The 16,180-nt window shown below is 38.3% G+C and overlaps 1 protein-coding gene across 7 annotated transcripts in view; it reads right to left on the reverse strand.

Moving 5' to 3' along the window:
• Positions 1 to 557: 557 nt before the first annotated feature.
• Positions 558 to 16,180, reverse strand: part of chka (choline kinase alpha) — a 52,633-nt gene continuing 37,010 nt past the window's right edge. For 6 of the 7 annotated variants that reach the window (XM_078415356.1, XM_078415357.1, XM_078415355.1 and 3 more), the window contains 7 exons: positions 15,581 to 15,685; positions 14,208 to 14,266; positions 13,908 to 13,992; positions 10,836 to 10,944; positions 6,906 to 7,012; positions 3,446 to 3,527; positions 558 to 3,296 (listed from right to left, as the gene is read on the reverse strand). In XM_078415356.1, coding sequence (XP_078271482.1) covers positions 3,237 to 3,296; positions 3,446 to 3,527; positions 6,906 to 7,012; positions 10,836 to 10,944; positions 13,908 to 13,992; positions 14,208 to 14,266; positions 15,581 to 15,685 — 607 coding nt within the window. In that variant the 3' untranslated portion in view covers positions 558 to 3,236. The remainder of the gene's footprint in view (positions 3,297 to 3,445; positions 3,528 to 6,905; positions 7,013 to 10,835; positions 10,945 to 13,907; positions 13,993 to 14,207; positions 14,267 to 15,580; positions 15,686 to 16,180) is intronic. The other variant, XM_078415361.1, reaches the window with a different exon arrangement.

The following is a 16,180-nucleotide window of genomic DNA, read 5'->3' on the forward strand; positions in this document are numbered from 1 at the left end:
ACAAACCCACCGACTCCTCGTTATCTGGACATCTCGTCCCACCCTGCTTCTGACAAAGATGCTGTCCCGTACTCTCAATTTCCTCTGATGCATGTTCTTAACATGAAGCTTTCCATTTTCGGACATCCGAGATGTCCTCTTTCTTTAGTAAATCTGGTTCCCCCCCCCCCCCCCCCCCCAACTCTCCTCTGTAAACTTTAGTACTGCTCTCACTCCGTGTGAGTGAGATAAAATTGCAGTCAGCTAAAAATCACATCAGAGTTTAACATTAAATCGCAAAGTTAAAATCTTCCCTGAAAGATGAAGGGGCAACATATTGCTATGCTACTTTTCCCAACATTGTCTGAACTAATATTTAGAAGTTGACCAAAGGCAAAATACAACAATCTTTCTCAAGGCAACATCCAAATGACAATGAAAATAGTCACCAGGACTGGAACAAACATTTGATGGTTATGAATTTCACAACCAGTAGAAATCATTATTGTACATATCAGATTTTGACACCATTTTGAAAATTAATCAAGTGACTGTTTATGATTTATTAAATTTGTTCACACATCTTATTTAATAACAGATCAGCAGCAAGACCCAAACATTTGCATCAGGTTTTATACGACTTATAGTTTCTAACAAGGCAGGAAAGAACAATGAAGTTGCATCCAGTTAAGAAATTTTATTTTGAAAGCAAAGCATTCATCATAAGCACTGCTCCAAATGGAACCATTTGTATTCAGAAATTGTCATTATCTTGATAGATCATCTTTGGCCACATTGAGAAAGTCAAGTGCATACTCTTCAATCATATTTCCTTATGCTGTTAGGAAAGCTTTATTAAAAGATTTGATGCCATACATAAACTGTGCATACAATGACGTTTTACAAAAATACAACTGATTTGGCATTAACATAAACATATCACACCACATCACTGCATTATAAAGTTAAAAGCATTCATCACATTTTCTTTACAGTCATAAACAAAGTCAATACCTCAACATACAAGGTAAATTTTGATTGCTTATACTGCAATTCCACCAGTGCAATTACGCTATCTTACTGAAAAGGCAGGACCTGGCCAGTAAAGCTGAAGCATGACACAAAGGTAACATTGTTGACTTTTGTCATTAACAGTGTAACTGTAAACCAAGATTTATTTAGTGATACCACATGAAATACAGAACTAAAATTTTACATTTCAACTTCAATTTTGTTGGCATAGTTTAAGTTGGTAATAGCATTTCACACTGTATTTTAAACAAATAGGTTGTACAAAACTCTTTAAAAATAGGATTTAGAGCTTTACTGGACTGGCTTCTATCTGCATCTTGGTAAGATATTCGATTGGTGTGAAGAATTAAAGCCCTAATCTGGTGACCAAAGTTCAAACATGTACAAAATATATGTACATATTAGCTCTATATTTGCATTAACTTCATTAATAATATTTTGCTCTGGATGATTCAATGAATAGCTTCAATGCTCATAAGACAAATGTTAATTTGTAAACTTTCCCATTCCAATCAATCTTGCCTTTGGTCTTAATTTCAGAGCTCAAACTACTTGCACATTATACTGTACAAGACAAAGGAAATGGCTCAGGTATTAGCTTACTTGCCTTCATGTGGGCACATCAACTGAATTACAGACAATAATAGAATACTTAGTTACTGATAAATATTAGTTACTCTTACTTGACCTCAGGTACAGCAAACTGACAACAGCAGAACTTGAAATTCACAATCTAGTTGGCTTGGAAATGAAAAAGTGTTGAGGAAACTGCAAAAGATATTATCTCAATAGATGATAGAAAACAACATCAGGGTTGGAAATTCAACTTTGTCAAGACTGCAGACCAGCTGCCCATTACAAAATCCTGCCTGTTCATCCTTAATGGATTCTTGTCAATGTTGAACTTCAAAGACAGTCAATTTAATTTAGTGATTCAGTTGCAATTAATATAAGATCCATTCAACTCATTTAAAAACATTGAAGATATAACATCATATCATGTTTATTCACATTATTATTGAACAAAGGAACAGCAAAGATTGAACATATTCCTCCAAAAATAGTCTTCACGATGTAATGACATCAGAATGAAAGAAAAATCAAAACTGCTACAATTTGATATCGTAAACTATAGTTTAAAAAAAAACTATATCAACTCAACATATTGGAAACTATGGTCCCATATCAGAGATCAAACTCAATCCACTACACCTTTCTATATGGGATTCCATAATACCCTCCCTCCACATCCTCTAATCCCAATACTCGAGATTAAAATAAATGTTGGTACAGATGTACTACCCAAGAACTAGACTTATCCAAGTTTGTTTAGGACTACTTCTAACGTTCAAATGACTGAACAATATGAATACCAGCAAAGAACACTGCAAAGGCATCCTGGTTCATTAGCAGCTTGGACCATTTTATTGCAAGATTATCTGAAGATGACTAGGAAGATTTAAGGACACGATGAAAGAACAATCTCACTAGGTTGTTAAACTATGCTTGCTATTCAATCATTAATAGGGTTTAGGTACTTTTGCCCTATATGGCTCAGGCATCAGTCAGATTACTGAAAGCATCTAGTTCTATTCCTCCCTTTGACAATTATGTTATCATTAACAAAGCAAAATGATACTATGTTGTATATACAAATTTAACTTAAGTTGCTTTAGTTTCCCAATTATTATGAGATAAAATGATTAAACTGTGTTTCAATCTATATTTATAGGTAAGTGCTTCAGCAAATAAATCAACTTGTTGCTTATTTGCGTTGTCACGTTACCCAAAAAATATATTTTTACTAAAAAACAGAAGAGTAATGTAAAAAAGCTTTCGTAAAATACATGTCAGATTTTCCAGATGGAAGAATATTTTGATGTACACTATCCAATATTTTGTTCATTGAATATCTAACAAATAAAGTTGCTCCAGTTGAAGGATTAGTTATTTTGTACTGGTTTATATTACTGTGCTTTTTGAAATTCTATTTATAAAGCAGCTCTAAAAAAGTAAACATAACATTTTGCATTCCATAAATTTGATTTTTCTTTTAAACTCTACAAATCCGTATTCTAAACTTCTACCCACATGAATCAAATCCCCACAGTCAGATCCCTGCTGGACCTTGTTGTGGTTTTCCATAATTGGCCCTGACAGTGTAAAATTACTCTTCTGCCTTTGTCTTTACTTCATATCACTGGTTCATCCCATAGGCTTTGTAATCAAACACCCAGTTGCCTTTTCTGTTCAAAGTAAGTTTCAAATCTTGCAATGGCATACTCCTATGGAAGAAACAATTGAAAACAACAATTGAAATTTCACTAAATATTAAAGAAAATACGTTTTACTCTAATGCTTACGTATTAAGCGCAAAAAAATCAAAGAAAGGCATTCATAAACTTTTCACCAAAAATGACAGTATTGCACTTACCAAATATCCAAATTCAATAGTTGAAATCCGAGCTTGAATAATAGACCATAAGCCCCAAAAGAAATGAGATGCAAGTGCATATCTGTGGTTTTAAACAGATAATTCAATTTATGCATACGTTGCTGCAAGACTACAAAGAAATATATTGAACATAACAATGTAGAAATATAAAAGACCAGAAAGAACTAATGGCAGGTCATTTCACTAGTTTAAATTTAACACTGAAGCATCTCACTATCCCTTCATTTGTATTATCTGCTGATGCTATAAAAGCATTAATAAAAGTTAATAATTTTGCCACTAATGTATTTCATAAACATGGCCGATTTAAATATTTTTAAAGCACATACTTCAAGTACTTGTGGCTGATCAATTAAACAGTTCCCCGTGTTACAATGAATAACTCATTCTTCATGAAAATGCACTTGAACAATAAATATTAAGGTTCCTTTAGAAGTTATTTCCATTTTTCCATATATTTTTTTATGGTTCTGATTTTAGGTGATGCTTTGCTAAATTACGCTCCGTGATAAGATGTATCAGTCATTTGGGAGACCTTTTGTGAGGTAGTTTTCATTCCATTTGATAAACTGGATTCAAACTTATTGCTGAACAGGCATGATCTCAAATTTTCTGGCACAGTGCTAACTGTCATGTTGATGCTTCCATTAAAAAAAGATTGGGTGTCTACAAGTGAATACAATCTGCTTTAAATATTTTAAAGTGCTTCCCTCATTCCTTTTCTGCCATTTAATTAGATCAGTACCCCTTTCTTGTGTTTGCCCAATAATCGTTGATTCTAAAAACTCCATACCTTATTATATACCTTCCATACCTTGAATGTACCAAACAATTCATTACAAAACTATTTTTGGTTCATTACAAAATAAACTTTTCTTCTCTCCCAGTTTTTCTATCTTAATGCCAGATCTGAACTAAAGAATGAAAATAAATTTAAAATACTTCCAGCCAAACTCTGCCCAGCAAAACATGAATTTTCAGCAACTGCAGTTATTGAAACACCAAATTCTGCTGTGGTTTGATAAGGTAGATGAAGGGATGATGCCTCCCGAGCTGGGGTAAATAGGTTGCAGACTCAAAGGAAGGGCTTAGTCATTCAGAACAGACATGAGAAGTGATCACCCACAGGGCAGTGAATCTTTACAATTCTCGAATCAATTGTTTGATATATTCAAGGCACAAGCCAGAGTTTCGAATTTATTAAATTGAATGAATTTCTATTGATCACAAAAAGTCTCTCAAATGACTGATACATGTTACCACACAGCGTGATTCAGCAAAGCATCACCTAAAATCCGAACCCTGAAAAATATGTGGAGTGTGAGAAATGGAAATGCTCACACTGGTGAAGAAAATATTAACTTTACCAGGATTAGAATTTCGTATTTATTGTTCAAGTGCATTTTCATGAATATTAGAAGTTTTCAGAATGAACGAATTGTCCCCATCTGATTCTGCTCACTTGGAGTAAATTACACCTAAATGTTGTAGTTGACTAACCCTTTGCGGGCAGAGCATTGGTAATGCCTAACTGCACATTGTTGTTGCTTAAAAATAGGTCTAGCCCCTTAATAATTATTGCCCAAGTAACTAAAGGATTCATTTTAGTACTGAAATTAACATTTAATACTTCTGAAACCCATTTTGGTTACAGGATGTTTCGTAAAGACTAGTGGCCAGCACAGTAACTATTGCATCAAGAATCAATCATTATTAACATCCCTAAGATGGTGGGCAATGAGATGAGATGATAGCATGGAAGACAGTCTGGCTTGTCATTGAAGGCACCCTTTCAACAGTACAACACTAATTCATACTCAGAAGGAAAGAGAATGACTGTTGGATGAAATTGGCACGACTACAACCTACCAGGTCAATAGCTCTATCTGCAAACACAGATGACTGCACAGCAAAAGATAACTGGAGTTAACTCTACGAGCCCCAGTGAATATCATGAGTAAACAGGCATTCTTATTTATGAACCTACAATACAGCTGCTGGAAACAACTTGAGATTTAACATAGAAAACATAGAACATAGAAAAATAGGGAGTTTACTGTGGTCATCATCATGGCCGCATACATTCCCCCCACAGGCTAATGCTAACCTAACACTAGCACAGCTGCACTCGGCCATCAGCAAGCAGCAGGATGCCCACCCCGACAGTGCCTTCATTGTTGCAGGAGACTTTAATCAGGTCGACCTACGAGCTGCGCTCCGCAAATTCTACCAGCATGTTCAGTGCCCTACCAGGGGCTCAAACACACTGGATAAAGTGTACACCAACGTAAAGGACACCTACAGAGCTCTCCCGGGCCCATCTCTGGGACAATCCGATCACCTCTCACTGTTTCTACTGCCCGCATACAAACCCCTCATCCGCAAGACCAAACCTACAATTAAGGCGGTCAAAATATGGCCCGAGGATGCCACCCTACAACTCCAGGACTGCTTTGATCGCACCGACTGGGACCTGTTTGCACAACAGGCCACCTGTGGTTCAGAGGTAGACTTGGAGGAATACACATTCACTGTGCTCTCCTACATCAACTGCTGTGTGGAGAATATCACAGTGGACAAGGAAACAAAGATGTTCCCAAACCGGAAACCATGGATGAACAAGGAGGTACCTGCCTTGGAGGGCATCTACAACACACGATGCCTCAGGAAAGCCACCAGCATTCACAAAGACTCCTCACACCCCTGCAATAGTCTGTTCGAACCTCTACCATCCGGCAGACGTTACAAGGCCTTCTACCCCCGCACCTCCAGACTCAGGAACAGCTTCATCCCCAGGGCCATAGCTGCTCTGAACCGGTCCTGCTGAGTCGGATGGTCATGTCGCACAGCTACCCGGCACAGACCTGTTTGCACTTTATTCTGTTTTAAAACTGTTCCTAATTTTGTTTCTCTGGGTTGTCTAAATTTACGTTGAGTAGCTAATTAATTTATTACATCATATGGAAGTCGCATCCCCAATCTCGTTGTACCCCTGTACAATGACAATAATATTGTATTGTGTATTGTATTGTATTGAAATATGCAATTTGTCAATTTTCCGTAATTTTGGTATGCAGCACTTAGATTATCATATAACATGTTAACAAATGAGTGGTATTAACAAATGTCTGAAGACTGGTCATTAGTTAAATGAAATGTTTGTGTTTTCTCACTTTACATTTTGATATATCCATCATGGTCCTGATGTCACCTATCCACGTTTTCCACTGATGCTGTCTGACCCGCTGATGTGCTCCAGCACTGGGTCCTTTTGTGTAACCACCATCTGCAGTTTACGCGGTAATAGCGGACAATTGACAATAACGGACACCAGTCCGCCCCCCATTCCCCACTGGCCCATTATAACAGGGGTTTACTGTATATTGAAATGTTGTGCTTAACAGGTCAATTAAAAACTAAGAAAAAATTGTTGCATTACCTATTTATTTCTTCCAGCATTTGCTCCTCCATTTTTGCAATCTGTTTTTCATCCAAGACTTCAAAGGCATTCTGCAGCTCAGCATTGTAAACTCTAATAAAATGGAGCTGTCAGAAAATGAAATACGATAAATAACAACAAAATTATACAAATTAAATCTAAACATTTCATACATGGATTGTTTGTTTATATTCTGCCTGGTAATTATATTCCAATATCACACCATTTGGGTCCATTGAGAACTGCAGTTTGAGACAAAATAAGCAAGGTAGTCCTCAACAATATATTATGTTTTTAACCTATAATTGCAAGACAGGAACATGGGTACAAAATAACAAAAGGCAAGTATGAGGCTGAAGTGCACCTCTTGATAAATATTTAAGAACGAACCGGATCTTTGATGCTCAATGCGAGATTAATACTGCACCTGCCTGTTGCAGAATATATGGCGTACTTTTAGAGTACTCCACAGATGTCTATACCACAATTTTAAATAAAAACAGCAGGTAGTTGTGCTATCCAACACCATAGAGACTGCCTGAAAGTTGCAAGGTCTGATCCCTGACATTAAGGATGAGAGGGGATCTTATAGAAACATAAAATACCTAAGGGATTAGATAGGCTAGATGCAGGAAAATTATCCCCATGTTGGGCGAGTCCAGAACCAGGGGTCACAGTTTAAGAATAAGGGGTAGGCCATTTAGGAGTGAGATGAGGAAAAACTTTTTCACCCAGAGAGTTGCGTATCTGTGGAATTCTCTGCCACAGAAGGCAGTGGAGGCCAATTCACTGGATGTTTTCAAGAGTTAGATATAGCTCTTAGGGCTAATGAAAACAAGGGAAATGGGGAGAAAGCAGAAATGGGATACTGATTTTGGATAATTAGCCATGATCATATTGAATGGCCATGCTGGCTTGAAGGGCCAAATGGCCTACTCCTGCACCTATTTTCTATGTCTCTATCCATTTAAGGGAGTAACACACAAAGTGTTAGATTAACCCAGGTCAGGGAGCATTCAGAGGGAATGGCCAGGTGACGTTTTGTGTCGGGACTATTCTTCAGTCTGATTATAGTAGGGAGGTAAAAGCTAGATGTGGGGACATGACAAAGCCTGGCTATTGATAGGTGGACAGGTGGAGGGGGGTTTTGATAGGCAGATGAGTGTACAAAGGCTAATGATGAAAAGGAAACAAAAAATTGTCAGAAAAGAGTGAAATGTAAAGCTGGAAGGAAGGATATGCACGGAAGGGGACGGGGAGCAGGAATAGTGGTAGAAAGCGGTGCACACTGGGATGAGGTAACAAATAAGGTCGTTGTGGTGGGGGGCAGGGAGAAAGTGTATTACCTAAAATTGGAGAATTCAATGTTCATAATGTTGGGATAGAATAAAATGGGTGAGTAGAACAATATGAGGTGCTGTTTCTCCAGTTTACGTGTGGCCTCACTCTGGCAATGTAAAAGGCACAAGACAGAGAGGTCGGGATAGGAATGGGAAGGGAGTTAAAAGAAGATACAGCAGGCCTTGGCGGACCGAGTGTCAGTGTTCAGCAAAACGGTTTCCTAATCTACGCTTGGTCTCGGCTGTACAGGATGACACATCGGGTACATTGAATGCTGTAGATGATGTTAGTGGAGGTGCACATGAACCTGTCTCACATGGAAGGGCTACCAGAGTCCCTGGATGGGGGCGAGGGATGTGGTATTGGGACAGATGTTACATCTCCTTTGCCTGCAGGGGAAATTACCTGGGGAGGGATGGTATGGATGGAAAGGGATGAGTGAACCAAGGAGTTGGAGAAAGAGTGGTCTCTACAGAGAGCAGAAATGATTGAGGATGGGAACGAGTGTTTGACGGTTGGATCACGTTGCGGGTGGCGGAAATATTGAAGAATAATGTGTTGGATGTGGAGGCTGATAGGTGAAGGAACAGGGGAACAATCCTCGTCCCATCAGGGGGCGAGAGCATAACTGCGGAACAGAGGAGACAAGGGTGGGGGATCCATCCACAACACCAAGGGGAAAACATGTTTACTAAAATCTTGCATGTCCTAGAATGGAATGCCTCATCATGGGTGCCAGCATGGTGGAGACGGAAATTGAGAGTAGGGGATGTGGTCCTTGCAGAAGTGTAGTCAGGATAAATGCTGGAGTCAGTGGGTTTGAAGTTAGTGGCAAAGTTGATGGAATCAACGAGCTCTGTACGGGTGCAGGAAGCAACCCCAATGCAGCGGAGAAAGAGTGAGGGGATGGTGCAGTGTATGTTTGGAACAAGGACTGTTCGACTAACCAACAAAAAAGCAGGCATAGCTGGGGCCTATGCGAGTGCCCTTGGCAGCACTTTGATTTGAATAAAGTGAGAGGAGTCAAATCAAAATTTGTTAATGGTGAGGATAAGTTTTGCCAGGAGGAGGAGAGTGTTAGTAGAGGGAAAGTGATTGGGTCTCTTTTCACAGAAGAGCAGGAGGACACCAAGACCTTCCCGGCAGGGAATGGTAAAGGGACTAGATGTCCATGGTATAGATGAGGTAATGGGGTCCTAGGAATTGAAAGCTATTAAAGTGTTGAAGAGCGTCTGAGGCTTTGATGTAGGACAGAAGGGACTGGACAAGGGGAGCCAAGACAGAATCAAGGTATTTGGACATGAGTTTGGTGGGGAAGGAGCAGGCAGAAAACAATGGGTCTGCCAGGGCAGTCCTATTTATGGATTTTGGGAAGGTGATAGAAACCAGCACTGCTAGTTTAGAAACTGTAAGGCAGAGGTGATGGTATTAGTAACAATCTGGTAGATGATTGTCTGATGTTCACCCATGGTCAATGGGATTTATGAGGAAGTGTCCGAGAATAGGAGCCTGGCCTCAGCCCAGTAGAAGCCAACCTGCCAGACTGCAAAGGTATCCCCCTTGTCGATGGGGTTCATAACAATATCTGGATTGTTACAGCGTGAACATAGGCCTGTGTGCAGAGGGGTGAGATTGGAGTGGGCAAGATGAGTGGAGAAATCAAGATGGTTGTTGTTGAGCCGACAGTTTGAAATAAAAGGGCCCAAAGAGAATAGAAGGCTGGCCGGAGGAAGTACAGGAGAAAGATGTTGTATACGGGAGAAGGTGACTGGGAGGCGTGACTGGGAGGCCAGAGACCTACTGAGTTACTCCAGTACTTTGTGTTTTACTCCAGCATCCGCAGTTCTTTGTACCTGCCACTTAAAGGAAATGGACTCTCTAAAAATATGATTTACTTGAGGAGGGGTATGTATTTCCTTGCATGGCCACTTTTGGCTACCACATTTACCGGTGTCAAAGCTAAACTTTAGAAATCATAGGACAGTTGTACAGCTCACGTTGAGTTACCTGTGCCTTTAAGCACATCAACAGCATTTTAAATCAGGTTGCTTTTTGGACTAGACATTCATCAAGGCTAAACAATGCGTGTTGTAGTTTCCTGGAACTATGTGCTTGTCCCTGTAGAAAATAAAAGTCATTTGCGCGTCTTTGATTAATAGGGTAGGCCCTGTGTTTGCCAATGTTCAGAAGAATGAGATCTCATTAAAAATGACACATTTTCTAAAGGGAATCAACAGGGCAGATGCAAGGAAGATGTTATCTGACTCAGAGGTCTAAAAATGTCAAAAAGGGTAGGGCATTTAGAGCTGAGATGCGAGGAAATGTCTTCACTCAGGATGATGAATCGTTGGCATAATCAGTAATCAAGTTCATTCAAAACAGCAACATATTTCTGGATGTTGAAGGAATTGAAGGATCATCATCAGTAACTCACTAAAATATTATCAGCATTCTAAATTAACACCAAGTTAAAGATGTAGAATCACTGCAGGTTATACCTAGGAACAAATTAAATTGGATACAATAATTTGAACACATATGCAGTGGATTAAAATGTACACTTGAAAATGCAGTACTGATAGAACTTGCCTGTTGCATTTTGGTGGGGTATTTCTTGATGTCAGCAATAAAAAACGGATACTCATCGCAGTTGTAGTCATACATCCATTCGCAGAAATGATTCCCAAAATCAAACCCTCTAAAATAACAAAAACATGGTAACTGAAATGTATCATTTTCGCATGCAGGTTAACTTTGTCACATAATCGGAGAAAGTTAAAATATTAATATTTTGCAGTTATGTGGCGTAAAAGGTATCTCGATGCTTCAGAGACGAGTTATATAAAATACATACTCCATGTGAAAAAATGAAAGAGAGGCTATTGGGGGGGGGGGGGGGGGGGGGGGGAATATTTCACACAAGAAATCCTACCTCTGGCCTCACCTGCCACTCAGTATAATCATGACTGATCTGCTCCACGTCTCAACTACTTCTCTGTGCCTGATCCCCATTGTCCTCAATCCCCCAATTTCTCAAAATTGATCTTACTTCCAATTTAATATATGAGCCTCATTAACTCTGGTGTAGGGAATTTCAGAGGTTCACTATTCGTCGTGAGACAAAATTTCTACAAATCTTGTTTTTAAACAGCTGGCCCTTTATCTTAGGTCATAAGTGATAGGAGCAGAATTAGGCCTTAAAAATATCAATTGACGGCCTCCAAAGCCTTCTGTGGCTAGAATTCCACTGATTCACCACCCTCTGACTGAAGAAATTCCTCCTCATCTCCTTCCTAAAGGAACATCCTTTAATTCTGAGGCTATGACGTCCATTCCTAGACTCACCTCCTAGTGCAATCATCCTCTCCACATCCACTTTATCCAAGCCTTTCACTATTCAGTACATTTCAATGAGGTGCCCATTCATTCTTCTAAACTCCAACAAGTACTGGCCCAATCGTCAAATGCTCATCACATGTTAACCCACTCATTCCTGGAATCATTCTTGTTAACCATGCCTTAATCTATTAACGACCCAAATAAGAAGTATTATCAGAGTTAACTTCAAGTTCAGAAGTCCTTGCATTGGAATAGCATCTCCATTATCTGTTTGTGACTTCATTCTCATTTGCTTGTTTTGGAAAAACCTTTAATTTTGACATGTTGCACTGAATTAGAATTACTTTTAAAAAATGCCTCTAATTAAGACTTGCACAAGCACTTTTAACAAATTTTCAATTTCAATGATTTCATATTCCAATTTTGTCAAATCTTCTGTACTTTTAATGAAAATCGAGTTGTAACTGTAGACACAATGAGAAAAAAGACATTTTCAATGTGTCTAACATATTAACAGCTTTTATATCACAAAGTTGTTATATATGACGTGTACATGGAAGATGAATTAATTTGGAGATCCCCCACAAAATATTAATCAGCGCTTTACACCATCAACATATTTTTTATTTCCTATTTTCAACAATCCATACAATTTATATCCAGTCACCTAATTTTATGAAATTGGGATAGTGAAATTAAGGGGTATGTTTTGAGTTAGTCAAGTAAGTTAAGCTAGTTAATCACCAAAAAGCAGAATTGATATCACGATGTATAATTAACACACACCCACTCAGTGAATCACAGGCAGGATGTCGACTTCCGCACCATCAGATCTTGGTACTTTTTAAACTGTTCAGTTAACCAATACAACATCCTGTCGTGACAGAGCAAGACAGTAATGAGGAAAATGGTTCTATGGTTCAGCACTATGGTTCACACTTGCAACCACAAGCTCAAATAATGGCAGAATTTACAGCTAATGTGGCACAAGCTTCTATTGCTCCAGCCAGGCCTGGGGTGAAATGATGACGGTGGAATGCTGTGTGCAGCAATCATTTAGTGGCATCAGATAATGTGGCATGAAGGACAGATTTTCTGGCAAGGAGCTTTGAGGGATATAGCAGTGGGCCTGTCATTTCCAGAACAAAAGTGCAAGTTTATTTCCCAGGTACACTCATGGCACATGTGATATCTGTTTCCTGAACTTTCATTGCAACACCAGCAACATCCATCCAAATTGACAGCTGTTTTTGGAAGTTCCCCTGTAGTATGTTCTCAGTTTGCCACTATGACAAACTTGCACTGCTGCTATCGTCTTTAGATTACACAGCAAATTAACTTCACGGATAAATCAGCATTCCAGAAATCTATTCTTTACCACATTTGCTGCAAGGTAACCATGTAAAGATGTCCTCTCGCTGCTCTCATTCTTCCCCACCTCCGTTCTAGCAGCCTGCCTTACTCTAAATAACCTCTGCTCCTTTTCTTGATCTTTCTCAGTGTGGTCAAAACTAGGAACAATGAATACTGATGGATAAGAAACAGCTTCCTGCGCACATCCTTGTACACAAAGGTACTATTTCATTGACGTTCTCATCATCCCCAGTAACCTTAAAACACAAAAACAGCAAGTGTCTTCGAGAATCATGGCAACATTTGAAAGAAATAAACCATCAACCAACAAGTTGGCAATCGATAATCAATTCAACCAAAATTGACACAAGGCCCTTCATTCTGCTTAACCTCACTAAGTGCAGGGACTGAAACACACTAGCATGACATCAGTCAGCATGATCTGCCTGTTCTCCATGCTTCCAGCAGGAAAACGGGCTGTGGAGTCAGCTGGCATGCAATACGTGAGAAATGTGAGTGTGTGCATTTGTGATGTTACGGTCAGTTTAGACCTCATCAGATGGTGCCAAAAAAAAGTTACCAAGCAAAACTTTGATCCCATAGAGCTTTTGGTAAACACGATTCCAGAAACCATAAGCTTTCTTCCAGTAATATTCTCAACTCAATTAACTCAACTCATGAGTTGAGATATCAGTAATATCAGAGACTTCATGATCAAGGGAATAAATAATCGATGTTAATCATGCCAAAAATAATCATTATTTTTACCGATTCATGAGATAAACAGGCGAGTTTAATCAAATGCTTCTGAAGGTCATGAATTACTATAATAAATAACTTTGGGTTCTAGTCATCTGCCCAAATGTCATGATAGCTGGTTATCGATGTCAGAATATTATAAATATCCACAATTACAAAACAACAATCCTCAATTAATCACAGCTACTTTTAAAACAGCAATACAATTACCTAAAGTTGTAGCTACTATATTCAAAGTCAATCAGCATCAGTTTGTTATTAGAGTTCTCAGCATTATCCAACAGGAGAAGGTTTCCTAGGATGAAAAGTTCAAATATTAGAAAACAACATCATCATCCAAATAATCTGTCATAAATCATAATTTCCATAGCGATTGCTATGGAAAATCAATTTTCCATAGCAATTGTCCACAAATGCAAATGAAAAATTAAATGGATATGCCTTCAAATTAACACAATACTAAACATTTTATTTTGACATTCTTATATAATGTTCAAGATAAATTCTGACCTTCCTGGCAGTCGTTGTGGCAGAAAACAATTGGTGAAGGAGTTGCTTGAAGTAAACACCTAAAGTAGAAGGGGAAATCTGGTAAGTAAATGACATGGTAAAGATTGCACTTTCTCTTCTGGAATTCTTGAAGCAACAATTCTACTTCCTTGTGAAATTCTTAAACCTCTGGAAAAACGTTATTTTAACCACCAAGCAAAATGTGCTTATACAAATTAATTTGAGATATGGATGGTTATATGGATACAAAGTTTTCCTGTTTGAAAGTGCACTCTTTAGAAGTATTTGGTAATTTAAAGCGCTCCGGTTTCTCATAAAATGCCATGTTGCCAATTAAAGAAAGTTAATATTTGAAACAGGTGACCAAAATATTGTCAACCCAAAACATTAACAGTATCTCTTTCCACAGATGCTGCCCGACCAGCTGAGTATTTGCAGTACCTTATTGCCAGTACAATCAAAATATTGTTGATCTTCCCTACTCTATCTATTGTGACTGCCACTTTCACCCTTCTCCTTTTATGAGTACTACGTTTATAGACCCGTTATGCTGTTGCAACAAGAATTTTATTGTTCTGTTTTTGGTACATATGACAATTAAATACTCTTGACCCCAACCCTATCAATATATTTGAAGAATATTAGGAATTTCACTCATGCATTAGTAGTATTTTATTGGTTTTGCTCTTAGGGAATACCTTACTTTCACAGGTTACTCCAGCATCTATTTTCAGGGTGCAAATCGGAAAAATCACTGAAATACATTATTCTCGAGAACTAAAACTAATTTGCCATCTGTATGCTTGACATCATTTACCCCGTCACCAAATCAACTGTGAACTGCAATTATTAAACTTAAATCATTCTCCCAATTGAAATAGAAAGGGTTTCATTTGTACATCTGGAAAGGAAAATCACTGATCATACACAGACACACAGCAGCCACCAATATTCAGTGGGAAGTGTGCAATTCAAAGTGGTAGCTCGACAGAATTATCTACAAAAAGAGATGGGAGAGCTTGAGGCAGATTTTGTTTGGAAAATAAATAGAATGCAGTGGAGAATGGGCTGCTAATTCACTATTGTCAACCTGCTTTTGTTGAAATTTGTTATCATGAAAACAGAGAGCATAGGGAGTAAGACAATGAAAGTTTGATAACAATTCCTGGTTATGTTTTTGATTCCCCCTCGATAGTATTTAGTCAGTAGAGACGGATTTCATATCACAGGAGATACTAATGTGCTAATTAAAGTGAAAGCAGTCACTGATTCGAGCAATACGAGTAGTTTACAATGAACATGTCAGTTTCATTTGTTGAAATGCAAATCATGGTAATATTTATATTTGTGCTTTCATAATCTCAATGCCTTACCGTAGCTTCTCAATTTCCTGAGGCAGGTTGTAACTAAGAAGCTTGTGGAATGCACCAATGTGTGACTCCTTTGTGAAGTTAATTCGCATCACTTGCTGCAAATATCTGTCATTAATGATAAAGAATATTACATTGTTAGAGATAATATTGTGACAGAAGATAAACAGAAAAATAAGATCAAGATAAAAGCCCCACTTCTACTGAACTTCTTTTGCTCTACATACACAAAACAATAAGCAATGAGTTTGAAAAGTAAAATGGCAGATAGTGGAAATCTGATAATCAGCAGATTGGGAAATAGCCGTAGAGAAAAACAGTGGTAACATTTCAGATTGATAACCCAATCTGATAAAGATCATTGATTTCAAACATTACCTGCTCTATCTACATGGATATTGCCTGAATTACTAAGGATAGCCACTATTTTACGTTTTAATGTGGCAATAACAATGAGCATTGCAGCTTTCCGAATGCTTGTTAATTATATACTATCATCAGTTAGAACATAGAACAACGGTTTGGCTCATAATGTCCATGTCCAATATGATGCCAGGTTGAACTAATTTCCTCTCCGGCACGTGATCCATATCCCTCCATTCC

The sequence above is a fragment of the Rhinoraja longicauda genome, chromosome 18 (genome assembly GCF_053455715.1).
Source record: "Rhinoraja longicauda isolate Sanriku21f chromosome 18, sRhiLon1.1, whole genome shotgun sequence".
Taxonomy (NCBI): domain Eukaryota; kingdom Metazoa; phylum Chordata; class Chondrichthyes; order Rajiformes; family Arhynchobatidae; genus Rhinoraja; species Rhinoraja longicauda.